Source organism: Gallinula chloropus (genome assembly GCF_964237585.1).
Source record: "Gallinula chloropus genome assembly, chromosome: 17".
Classification (NCBI taxonomy): domain Eukaryota; kingdom Metazoa; phylum Chordata; class Aves; order Gruiformes; family Rallidae; genus Gallinula; species Gallinula chloropus.
In genome coordinates this window covers 14,024,920-14,037,669 of record NC_140102.1, presented here as the reverse complement: position 1 = coordinate 14,037,669, position 12,750 = coordinate 14,024,920, and the positions used below count along the sequence as shown (strand labels likewise).

At 54.4% G+C, this 12,750-nt stretch overlaps 1 protein-coding gene across 1 annotated transcript in view; it reads left to right on the top strand.

The window, feature by feature from the left end:
- Positions 1-10,472, top strand: part of KSR2 (kinase suppressor of ras 2) — a gene marked incomplete at both ends in the record, with an annotated part of 78,928 nt that extends 68,456 nt beyond the window's left edge. The window contains 4 exons of the mRNA XM_084271905.1: positions 2,500-2,633; positions 7,251-7,382; positions 9,899-10,028; positions 10,335-10,472. Coding sequence (XP_084128031.1) covers positions 2,500-2,633; positions 7,251-7,382; positions 9,899-10,028; positions 10,335-10,472 — 534 coding nt within the window. The remainder of the gene's footprint in view (positions 1-2,499; positions 2,634-7,250; positions 7,383-9,898; positions 10,029-10,334) is intronic.
- Positions 10,473-12,750: the final 2,278 nt, after the last annotated feature.

The window sequence follows — 12,750 nt, the reverse complement described above, 5'->3', positions numbered from 1 at the left end:
GGCCCATTGCCCCAGAAGGAACAGTTTCTCTGCTGTCCAACCTCTCCATGTCCACCATCAGCAGAATAGGCTGCCCAGGGAGGTGGTGGAGTCACCACCCCTGGAGGGATTTATAAAGGCCTGTGGATGAAGTGCTTAAGGACATGATCAAGAGGTGGTCTAGGCAGGGTCAGGCTGTGGTTGGACTCGATGATCTTAAGGGTCTCTTCCAACCCAGGAGATCCTGTGATTCTGTTATGGATGTTTTGGTGGACTTAGAGGGGACTGGTGAGGAGAAGTGAAGGGAAACCCTGACAGCCCTTGTTGGGTTGGTCTTGGGGCAGCATCACCAGAGGAGCTGGCAGCAGGACCACAGCAGAGGCTTCGGCTTCGCTACCGGGCTGTGGCAGTTATTCAGCTTTATCCTTGGGGTCCCATGCGCGACAGGAGAGATGTGCCAGTTACTGGGTTAGCTGGTGCAAGGGTTCTGCTACACCGTGGTCTTCCGGAGGCAACAGTTAACTTCTTTCAGAAGGGAAGCCGGCAGAGGGAGCTGGCTTTTCACACACGCCGGGCGGCCGGAAAATGAAGGCATCGCGGGGCTGAGAGTGTTTTCTCACAGATCATCCCAGGGGGGAAGGCGTCAGGGATGGAATTTGCAGTGGGATCTGCACGATGCCCCACGGGGCGAGGCAAGAGGTTTGGGTTTGCTGAGAGCTCCTGGAGAAATACCTTCGGCAAAGGCTTGGCTGCGCTGGATGATCATGCGGGACGTGCGTTCCCACCCGTGCTGTGTGGAGCATGGGTCTGAAGTCTTTCCTGCCTGTTCCCAGCTCCCACCAGTCCTGGCCAATGGGAGGGGGGTTGCAGAGCATCCCCATGGTGCTGGGTCTCATCCTGGCCCGTGGGTGCTCAGGGCTCTGCACTGCACCTTGCTAGAGGAGCGGGCTCACGGCATTGAAATGCTGTTCCTTGCACAACCCCGGCACTTCGTGAAGGTGACAGTGACATTTTCAAGCAGAATTTTAAACCTCATCATTATTTCATGTGCTGGGACCCAGAGACCCATAATTAATCCCGGTGCCTGGAGTGGTCCTGGCATCCCACTGCAGCTCTGGCATCTCGGGGCCAGCTGCAGCCCCAAATCCATCCCTTCCTCCAGAATCCCTTACCAGCAGCTCCTCAGGATTTGACCACCAAGGGGTGTGCAGTTAAACCCCAGTGACTCGCTGGGTTGGGGTCTTTGCTATCCCCAGCATCACGTTGTCCCTTTCCCACTGCTAGAGCAGAGCCCCACAGGTCTGTGCTACTGGTGAGTCCTTGGTACCTTCAGGATTTCCTTCCAACACCCCAGGTGTTTGCATCTGAGGGTTTGTGGGGTTTCCAGGTTGCTTTCCTCAATTTTTTCCAGACCCTTTCTGAATTTGGATCGTGCCTCCCAGCTATGGTATTGGCTGCAAATTAACAGATATCCTGGCTCCCCAGCCTGTGTGGATAATGACGAGATGTGAAAAGATCAGACTGAGGATGTGGCCCTGTGGAGATCCCATTGATAAATCCCCCCATGGCAGTGACAGACAACCCACAGTCCCTCTTCAGCACCAGTTTGCTGGCCCGGTTGGCATCTGTTCTGCAGTAGCTTCCTCTAGACTGAGTTTCCCCTGCTCTGCTTACGAGAATGAAAAGTGAGACAGCATCAGAAGCCCTACTGAAAACAGGATAAATGGCTTTTATACCCTCCCCGTTCTCTTCCCTGGGCTGGTTATCCCATTGAGCTGAACGCCTGCCCCACAGAGCTGTCGGCAGGCTGCTTGATTTGCCAGTGCTAAACAAGCCTCGTGCAGGGGAGTTTGGATTTCCCACCCATGGCCTTTTTTTTTTTTTCCTTCTTTTTGCATCATTAGCAATAATTTTAATTAACCACTGAGTAACTTTTCTTAGGGGAAAAGAGTGAAGGCAGGACTCCTGCGAGGCGCTTGTTTGTCGGTGAGCGCTTAGGAAGCACTAATGGCTCAGCCAGGGTAAGCGAGAGCGGCGATGGAGAGCTTTGACTTATTACCCCTTCTGCTCCCAGCCCCGAAACACAGCGAAGGCGAAAACATCATCATCATCAATTTCTCAGCAGAGGATTTCAGGGAGGCGACGTGCCGCTTTGCTTTGCCGCTAATTTTCCTCGCGTAACCAATTAATCAGGAAGATGAGTGGGCACTGTTGCAGCCGAGACAGCCACAGCGTGATCCCATCGCCCTCCGTGAGCACCACCCCGATGCCTGTCCCAAGCCCCCTGGGCATCTGTCCCGTTCTGTGGGGACATTTAGGGATGTGTGGGCTTTGGCTGTTGCCCGGTTGTATCTCGGTGGTGCGGATGTGCTGCTGTGGCACGGGGATCCCTGCAGCCAGGCTCACCCCATCCATGGGGGGTTGGGGAGCTGTCCCTGCCCTGGCATTATCCTCTTTGTGCTGGGTTTTTTTTTCAACTTTGGGGTATTTTTCTCTCTCTCTCTCTCTCTTCCCTCCTAGGGAATGGGCTACCTGCACGCCAAGGGGATCCTTCACAAGGACCTCAAGTCAAAAAACGTTTTCTACGACAACGGGAAGGTGGTGATCACAGACTTCGGGCTCTTCAGCATCTCGGGAGTTCTCCAAGCAGGCAGGTAGGACGTGGTATGGTGGGAATACTGGTGTTCCTCCCCATGCCCTAGAGCTCCCCTTTGAGCTGGGAACACGGGGAGGGAGCTCAAAAAACCCCTCTGCGAGTGTCTGTCTGGATCTGCAGTCTCAGTAGATGTAAGGACAGGGTGCCTTTGAGTGTCCCAGGGCTGCCTTGGGGATTTCACCACCTCACCTCCTGGGATCGTGCTTTAGAGGAGGCTTAGTTTTGAGGAAAGGACAAGATGTGTAAATCCTGCAGAAACCCCTCTGCCCCACAAGTCTTGCTCCCTTGAAACGTACCTCTGCACTCAACGCTGGCATTGGGTGTGTAGTGCAAAGCCCCAGAGGGATGGTGAGGGCAGGGTTGGGGCTTTCAGAGCCAGGTGGGTCATGGGCTCAGTGACACATGGTGAGGACAAACTGCTCTGCTCCTTGGGTGCAGAGGTTGCAACTTGATTTGATTTTGCTTTTTGTTGTTGTTGTTATTGTTGTTTAAAGGCAGACTTACTTTTGGTTTGTAGTAATGAGCATGATGCTGCATGGGAATCTCCAGCAGCATGGATCAGAGAGGTAGGACCTGGCCCCAGGTGGGGGTCTCCTGGACCCAACCTCTTCCTACAGGATGCATCATTTCCATGGCCAAACCGCCCTGCTAGCGATGCTCCTCAGGCTTCGTTTGACCAGGGCTGGCAGAGCTGGTTCATTCCTTGGTCTCTCCCTAACATTGTTGTTATAATCCCTCTGCATCTGCTTCATCTCCTGCCTCTGGGCTGATGAGCAATGTGGGCAGAGCAGCAGCCTGGTCGAGTGGTGCCCTCCCCGCGGTTGTCCCCCCGGACGTTCTGGTGACCATTCGGGTGCTGCAGACATCTGGCCTTGGTGTCTGGGCTGAGCCAAGGCATGGAGAAAGACACAGAGGAAACGAGAGCCAAGCTCAGGACATTTACAGCACTGTGATATTATTTTGGTCTCTCTGGGTTTGGATCCAAGCCCATTTGGTCAATGTTCCTTATTAAATGGTGGGGTTTGTTTTTTCCCCCGAGTGCTTTGGGAGGTTTGCAAGCTGTGTAGGTACAGCAGGGCAAAGAGTTTCAGCAGCCATGGAAAGGAAGATAAACAAAGCTGGAGGGGGTGGGGAAGGAACCAGAAGAGGGGGAAAAAAACCCAAAGATCATATTTTTCTTTATTTTTTTTTTTGTAAAACTAAAAAAAAGAAAGAGCATTGCTGACTTCCTGGGGGGAGAGCACTTTTACACAAATCCCTTTGTGTTAGAAGCAGCACGGGCCAAGTGTGGTGTTATCGGTGTCGGCAGCTCGGGCAGGTTTCCTCCTGCAGCGTGGTACCCGTCTCCATCACCCCACGTGATGGGCTTTGTCACTGGGGAGGTTGTCACGGCTGATCATTGCCTTGTGGCAAAGATGCTCTGGAGATAAAATGCATCTTGGAAATGGCATGTTTTTTCTGCTGGTTCCTGTGTGATGAGGTCAAAGGATTAGAGGAAAAGGCGATGGCCACCTCCCTCCATCCCACGCCGCGAGCAGGGCAGCCAGCCTTTCTGTTCTGCTTGTTTAAATATCACCCGGTTTTAGCACAAAGTTAGTCAAAAGCTTAGGAAGTCCAAGAAATCAAGCAGTGCTGCTGCTCTCCCTGCAGCTGAGGAGTAGGTTTTGGTTCTGGTTTAGCATCTGGGCGGGGGGTTTGGGACTTAGGTCTTGCCAGGATGAGGTTGCAGCTCATTCCAGCAGCGGTAAATGGCAGAAATGGCCAAATTTTGCCAGGGCCCTTTGCTGTGAACATCAGAGATGTTCTGGAGATAAAATGGGAGATGAGATGCTGGGGAAGAGGAGTTTTTGAGGGGGTGGACCAATGTGTGGACATCTCTGCTCAAGATTGGGGTGTTACTTGGAGGGTGAGGTCCAGGAGTGGACTCAGGAGCGGAAGGACTGTCAGACATGCAAGGCTGGGCAGAAAGGAGCAGTGTTTTACTAGAAAAATGGAGAAAAATTTCTGCCCCAAGGAGCTGCCCTGAGGGGTGGCTGCCCCATCTTCTGCTGGTGTAGGCTTTGTGCATCCACACTCACTGGTCACCATGAATTTTGATGCGGCAAATGCCTGCAGGTCTGATTTCCCTTCTCAGGGAGGGTGTGTTTGCTGCTTATCGTTTTTCTCAGGTGGAGAAGAACAATAAAGCCCAGGTTTGGGTCCTTGGAGGCTTGCATGGCTTCAGGACAAGCAGGTATAGAGAAGGGAGCACATTTCTGCAGGTCGAGGATGGTGATGCTGCCTCGGATGGGAGTGAGAACCACAAGCTGGATGGTTTTCACAAGGGTTAAAACATAGATGGCTTAAAAGTCCTCCTCATCCTCCTAGAGCAGGGTCACCTTCAGTTCATGAAAGCATCTGGCACCAGGAGCTAGCAGTGTCCATCCGTGCTGCGACACGCTTGTGCTGCTAAAACACGAGACAGCTATTGTAACTATAAAATACCTTCAGCAGAGACCTTGTAAGTCAGCACCTTATCCTAGTGAAATCAGGCTTATTTCTTCTTTATTTAAACATGGCTGGGTTTGGTGGGGCTGCTCTGTGATTTTGAGGAGTTTGAGCTCCTCTGCTCCTGGTTTTGCCTCGGAGCTGTCCTGTCCTCTGGTGGGTTTGGGAGATGCTCGGCTGGTCGTGCTGCTTTCTGCTCCTGGAAGCGGCCTCGTTAGTTGTGATGCCAGGCAAACTTTTGTCATGAAACCTCAACGTGCTGTAATTGCACCATGTTTGGGATAACATCAAAGCTCAGCCCTACAAGGAAGCTCGTAAACCTGTAGCTGCGTGCTGGGGTGCATGTGAGCTTTGCAGAGGGTTGGGGCTGGGCTCCCATAGGAGCTGCAGAGCCAAATCCTGTTCCTGGAGCATCCCAGGGTGAGCCTGAACGCTGCTCCTGGGATGTCACAGCACTTGAGTGAGCAAAAGTAAAAGCCCCAGGTGCAGTTCTGGCCTTGCTGAGGGTGGTGGGTCTGGAGATGGAGACTGTAGACATTAAGGACCAGTGAGCAAGAACCTCCATGACTTTTCTAATTGCCCCGCTGCTTAACACTGGCTTGTAATTAAGAGCTGTGCAAGGCTGGGGGATGGCAGCAGGAGCTGGCTAGAGAGCTGAAAGCCACCCCACTGAGACGAAGTGCTCTTGCCTCGGGCTCTAGGGGACCAGAGGGTTCCACGCCTCACCGATGCCACTGTTTGCGGCAGTGGCTCTGACACAGCAGGGTGAAGAGGAGCCGTCAGGTCTCTGGTGGGGCACAGGGGCTCAATCAGTGATTTCCTGGACTGGCAGCATCCTTCCTTAGGGAAAGTCACTGCCAGACTTGGGCGTGATGCCTGGGGATGGAGAATAGCTTTATGGCCTGGAGGATCCAGACTGGTGATCTCGGGTTGGTGCACATAGCTGTGCAGGGGAAGAGCCAACCAAGGACTCAGCATTTGCAGTGGGAGCTCCTCATCCTGCTTTGGGGGTGGATGGAGATGTCCATGCCTTAGTGATGTCCACTGGGACCTGGGCTCAGGGATTTTGGCCCCAACAACCCCACAGCCATCCCTCACCCCTGCAGATTGCCACCCCCAGGAAGGTATTCAAGCACAAATGGAAAAATTCCTTCCGATGAGATGGTGGGTTCCTCCTTCTCTATCCCAATGTGATGTGGAACAGGTTTTGTTACCTCCTGCATCCTTGTACCTGCGCTGCTGAGTCTGGGCTCAGAAACATGATCAGGCTCCTTGATGTGTTACCACCACCAGTGGTCCCTGCCCAGTTCCCTGCCTGGGGACCTTTTCCATGCCAACAGTGCATTCTAGGTACCTGCTGGAGGATATAAAGGACAAAGAAGCAACCAGCAACATCCTCTACTGTGGGCCAAAGGAGCCTAGTGTATCTGTGCGAGCAGGGGGACCCTGAGGATGTAAAGACAGCTGAGGTCAGCTGAGGGGCTGGTGAAGGGGATTAAAGATGAAGTGGAATCCCTGGGTGGCAACCCAAGGATTAACAGCAATGTCACCGTGAGGTTCAGCCACTCCATATCATGGGGCAGGTGATTATAGCAAAGCAGGTGATAGCATGGGATGCTTGGACACCAAGGTGGGCCTGTTTGGGGCCAAACACCCCAAAACTGCTAATTTTCAAGCTGTTGTTATAGGGTGGGTTTGGTTGGAGGAACCCTTAGAAGTTCTCAGTCCATCCTCCCGCTCAAACCACTGGCTCAGGTGCCATCACTGGTGGGATTCACCCCTTGTCCCCCTGCTCCCTTAAGGTGTTTTGGTGCAGTGATCACAGCGAGGGTGTCGGCAGACCCTGCATCCCCATCACCAGCCCAGCAAAGCCAAAGGTCCCCTTTTTCCACTGTGCTGTGCCCAAACTGTGCCCTGATGCATGGCAGGGACAGGCACGAAGCCGCTGTGCCAGCATTTCCCAGAGCAGGGTTAAAACCTGACTTTGTAAGGATGCTGTAGGGAAAACCAGGCTTAAATAACCTGGGGAGAGAGCAGGAGGGCTGGAGGGGGCGTTGCTTGCTGGTGGCATGGTGGCAATGTCCCCCTCCCTGCGGTACCCATGGCTTTGGCTCCTGTGTTTCGGCAGGCGGGAGAACAAGCTGCGGATCCAGAACGGCTGGTTGTGCCACCTCGCCCCAGAGATCATCCGCCAGCTCTCCCCGGACACCGAGGAGGACAAGCTGCCCTTCTCCAAGCACTCGGATGTCTTTGCACTGGGGTGAGTCCCTGCAGAGTGTGGGCAGGCTGCTGAGAACTGGCACGGTTGTGCCAGGTGTGAGCTGCCCTGAGCAGCTGGGAGGGAATGGTGACGGTGCTTGTCACAACGCTGAGGGGACTCTGCCTGTGGGGATTCCCATTGCTGGGCTCAAAGCACCTTCCTGCTTTGGGAATTTTTGGGTTAACCCCCCCAAAACCCCCAAATCCTCCTGGTCTGCCTATAGACCAGGGAGGCTCCAGGCAATGGGATTCAGAGCATCCCAGAGATGCCAGCCTGGTACAACCTCTCCCCTGCATCCTCCTGGGGTGCATACTGTTGAGAAGGTGCACAGGATGCTGGCTGGGGATGCAGAGGGTTGGACAAACTGCTCTGAGAGCCCCCAGACACCCCAGTTCTCTCCACCAGCTGGCTGCTGGCACGGGGAGATGCTGAAAGGCCAAGAAGACGAGAATCGATGAGCCTCCTTCAGCAAACCAGCTCACTGCTCCTGCCTTTATCTGCCTCTCCTACGGCAGGAGCTCAATCACGCCTGGAAAAACCTTTCCCAGGGTGGACGTAGGACTTGGGGTTTTACCCAGAGGATTAATTTTCTCACAGATACCTTAAAGGCTGCGGGGATTAGTGTGCGTGGGACTGTTATCAGAGGTGATGTTTCCATCAGAGCCACAGTAATTACAGCTGGAAGGGTCTGGCTGGGGTGGGTTTTTTTCCCTCCCCGAGGCATAACTTTAGCACACACAAAATAAAAGAGAAGTAATTAAGGAATTGTATTGAACTAAATGGGAGTTGGTTACTTAGAGCTAGGATTTTCTGTAGGTTGGGGTTGTTTTTTTTGAGTGTGAGCTCTGGCCTTATGAAAAGCATGAGCTGCCTGAAAAGATTAAGATTTCTCCTACTTTTTTTTAGTCTTTTTTGTTTCTGCTGCCCTCCGCCGAGCCCTGGAGGCTCAGAGATGATCCAGAGGGTTATTGCCATCACTGCTTCCCTCTAGGGATTTGGGGATCAGCGACAGCAAGAGGAAAAGACCTTTTAAAGAAGACAGAAATGTTAAATTGATGTGTGTGTGAGGGTGGTGTGGAGTGGGGGGGGAGCTGGGGCTGGGAGCGTGTGCTCGCCCGAGCCTGAGATTGTGGCAATAATTAATATCAGATACGTGGTCTCCTCGTGCAGAGGGAGATGGAGCAGCAGACTGCTCTCTGTAGCACTGTCAGTACCCTGGGCAGTGCAGTCCAAGTGTTTTGGATGCTTCTGAAAGTGGGAAAGGTGAAAAATAAAGCCCCAAGAAATCAACTAGAAATCTGATTTTAACTGCATCAGGTGCATTGAGGCACCTTCAAAAATCTCCACTCTTGCCTCAGCATCTTGTCCTGTCCCACAGGGAACTGCCCCTCTCTGGTCCCCCCCCCACCATTCCACTGTGCCTCAGCACCAATGGGCATCTCATATTATTCACATTTTTGGAGATTTACATCCAAACTATGTGTATTTTTTCCAAAACCAGGAGGGCTGGTTTCCAAAACCAGGAAGCCTCCCCTATCCAAGAGTGATCCTTCCTTTACCAGACACCCTCCGCCAGATTTTTTCCACCCTAATGCCATTGTAACCTTGTTCCTTGCTGCTTTAACTGGCCATGATGGCATCCCTTGAAGGGAAAATCAGCTCTGGGGAATTTGCCTTGGAAGTCGGGGCCAGCGCTGTGGGAGTCGGGGGGCATCCAGCCTCCAGGTACCGGAAAACAAGGATGCAGAACTTCCAGGCGGGAGCGGGGGCGGAGGACCGCGGGGGCGGCCACCAGTTCAGCCAGAGATACCAAGTATGCCCTTGTTTTGGGATATTCCCTTGGATTTGGGAGTCCTCACAGAAAGGAGGGCTTGGCTGAGCAGTAAGAGCGGTGTAGTGGCAGATGGCTGGGGGTTCACGTGTGCCATTGCCCGGTGAGGGCACCGGGGATGCTTCATGCCATGGCTTGGATGGCTTTTTGTGGCTTGGAGTGCTTTTTGCATGAAAAACCAGGGGAAAGTCAGAGTGAAAGCCACTGCTGGGGCTCGTCCCTCCCGGCGCTCGCTGCCCGGCGCAGCTGGAGCAGGTGGCAGAGTTCGGAATGCCAGCCCGGCAGCTGGACCCTGTGGTTACCCCCTGCATCATCTATTAAGCTGCTCTGCAGGCAGCAGGGCAAAGTGCTATTGCAGCCCGGTGGGAGATTCCCACTTGATGTAACAGGCTGGCTGGTGGCTCTGCCTGTGCCTCTTCCCATCTACCTCCAGCCCACAGGCCATGCTCTTCCTTGGTGTAAACTGAGGGCTGCAACAGGCTTGTTCTCTGTCAACAGCCTCAGTTTCCCCATCTGGATAATGGGAGTGGCAATATCCCTGCGGTGAGCACTGAGCACCTCTTGGATCTGGGATGAAGCATCTCCTGTATGTCGATGATTTTGGGGCAGGGAGAGATGGTGGATGTGGGTGCCAGATGTCCTGTGATGCCCCCTCCTGTCCCTAACCCTTGTACTCTCCCAACAGCACCATCTGGTACGAGCTGCACGCACGGGAATGGCCCTTCAAGACACAGCCAGCAGAGGCAATAATCTGGCAGGTGGGAAGAGGGATGAAACCCAACCTCAGCCAGATTGGGATGGGCAAGGAGATCTCGGTAGGTGGTGTGAGGCAGGTGCTGGAGCCTTGTGTGTGTGTGTGTGTGTGTGTGTGTAGGGGGAACGTGCCCCACTGGTGCATGCTTTGGGGGGAGGGTCCTTTTGGGAGTCCTGCTCTCCCCAAAAAAGCAAGGAGTTCCTCCCTCCTCAGCTGGTGAGGGACCAGCTTGCACGTCCCCTCCACCCCAGCCCTACACAAGGATGCAGAGGTGGAGATGGGGTCCTGGCAGGGTCAGCATTGGGCATGGGGGCTGTGGTGGGAGAGGGACCGGCTCTGTTTGCTCAATCACTTGTCTTGTGTACAGGACATCCTCCTCTTCTGCTGGGCCTACGAGCAAGAGGAGAGACCCACCTTCACCAAGCTCATGGACATGCTGGAGAAACTGCCAAAGCGTAACCGTCGCCTTTCCCACCCTGGGCACTTCTGGAAGTCGGCGGAGTAAGTCTCTGGCCCTGCCCATCCTTCCCTGTGCAGAGACTCCTCAAGACCCCTCTGTCACCGCTGAAGGGCTGGTGTTGGTAGTGGGGGAGCATGGGGGTGAGCCATGGGTACACTGATGCTGAGTGGGGGGACGAGGATGGGTAGGAAGGGTGGTCACAGAGTGCTGTGCCCATGCCAGCTGTCACTCCAGTGCTGGCTGTCCTTGGGGTGGAAAAGCCTGTGAAAGTAGTTGGAGATGATAAGGAGGAACCCGGTGTTGTTACTCCAGCGATGCTGGGGGGAGATGCAGGGTAGGTCTAGGGGGACCTTGAGGGCTTCATATCCTTTGGGAACATCTCCTTTGGAAACAGGCACCAGGGTGAGAGCACCTTTCCCTCCTGGGAAGGTGCTTTTTCCTGCTGCCCAGATTTAACCAATGTGGTGGGATGCTCTTCCCGGGGCCCCTCCCCAGACCGGCACCCTGTGTCAGCCAGCAGAGCTTCCAGTGGTAGGAGAGGAACGTGATCTCTTCTCTTCCTGCAGACAGCTCATGGCCAAGCCCAGCTCTGTTGTGTTGCTTTGGCTTAGTCACATCTCTCTGCTTCAGCAACTGCAGTGTAAATGGCTCCTGGGCCAGGGCTTCAGCATCTGGCTGGTTGGTAACAGCAGGAAAAGGGCAGAAGCAGCACTTGGAAATTAATTTTCTTCCCTGGAATTCATCATATTATGATAAATAGGACCAAAAAGCCTATCCCATGTGGATGTTGAATGCATGTGGGGAGACTTCTTCTTCTCCCAGTGTGCATCCCCAACCCATGGAGGCTGGAAACTGGGATGGGGGAGATGAGGGAAAGGTGAACTAAGGCAGAGAAGTGAGGACACTTCAAGCATCCCTCTTGGACCCCACTGAGGGTTAGAGATGCTGATTTCTCCTCCTGCATCTCATAACCAAACCTCCTTGCTGACTTATTCACGTGGCAAGCCCCAAGGTTACCAGTGCTGCTGGGGTGTCCTCTGTGCCATCTCCCATGTCCTTGGGGCTGATGATCCTTCTGGGAGCAGCACAAAGCCCCCCAAGTCACCCAGAATGTATTCATTAGTCAGGAGTGAAGTCAATTACCCAGCTGTATTCTGAGCAGGCACTCTGGTGGCTCTGCCTGTGGGCCCTGAGCAACCTAGTGTGGATCCAGGCCTGGAGGTTGGTGGCCCTGCCTGTGGCAGGGGGGTTGGAGCTCTGTGATACTTGGGGTCCCTTCCAGCCCACGCCATTCTACGATTCTATGATAGGGCTGTGTAACTGCTCCTTGGGTTTGTGAAGGTGTTTGCAGTCATGGAGCCATGCTCTGCCTGTTGCTGGCTTTGGCTGCCTGGCAGCCCCCCCTCAGTTGCCAGCAGAGGGGAGGGAGGATGCTTCAGCTCCCCCGTTGCTTTCCATCTGAGCTGACTCCTTCCATAGGGATTTAGCTCCAGCCACTCTCCCTGTGTTAGGTCCTGGCTTCCCTGCAGAGATCCTAGCTGTGCACAGGGATGAGCCAGCCACGGTACCTGGGGTCTCTGCCATCCCTGTGCAAAAGGGATGGGGCAAAGCACCCCACCCCCAAAGGTCCTGCTGCTGGGAGACCTTACATGTATATATATGGGGGGTGTGTGGTACCCAACAAGCCCTTTCCCCTCTAGATGATTCCTGCACCAGGAAAACCTGATCTGGGATGGTGGGGAGCTGTGGATGTGTGTGCCATCCCATGGCACAGCTGCATTCAGGGGCAGCTTGGTGGCAAAAAACCCCACAGGGCCGTGGGATGAAGCGCCCAGTGCTGACCCTGCCGTGTCCCTTCTCTTCCAGGCTGTGACGGGAGGAGTTAAGGGATGGTGCCTTCCTCCCCCTGCGGTTCTCCTCTTCCTCTCCACTTCCCAACCCAGCGCGATGGAGGAGCAGCGGGCGCTGCGGGCCGACGGCGGGATGGGAACGAGCCTCTTCCCCTGCAGCGTTTCACCCCGTGAAGCCTCTCTGCAAGGGCTGGAGGAGCCGAGCCGGCGGACGAGCCCCGGGGACCCCCGGGGACCCCAAGCTGCAGTGGGATGGGGACAGCGGGCGCCTCTCCGTGTGCACGGGGTCAGGTCTTGGGCTGGTTCCCCACAGAGCAGGGGCAACCCGCGAGGCAGACGGCTTCAATTTAACCCCAGGACTCCTCTGATCCCAATCAGCATGGTCAGTGCTCATGATGCTCGGTTTGGGGGGGGGGGGGGGTTGCTTCTTGGTTCTCAGTAGGTTTGTTTAATTTTTTTAATTACTCTTTTTT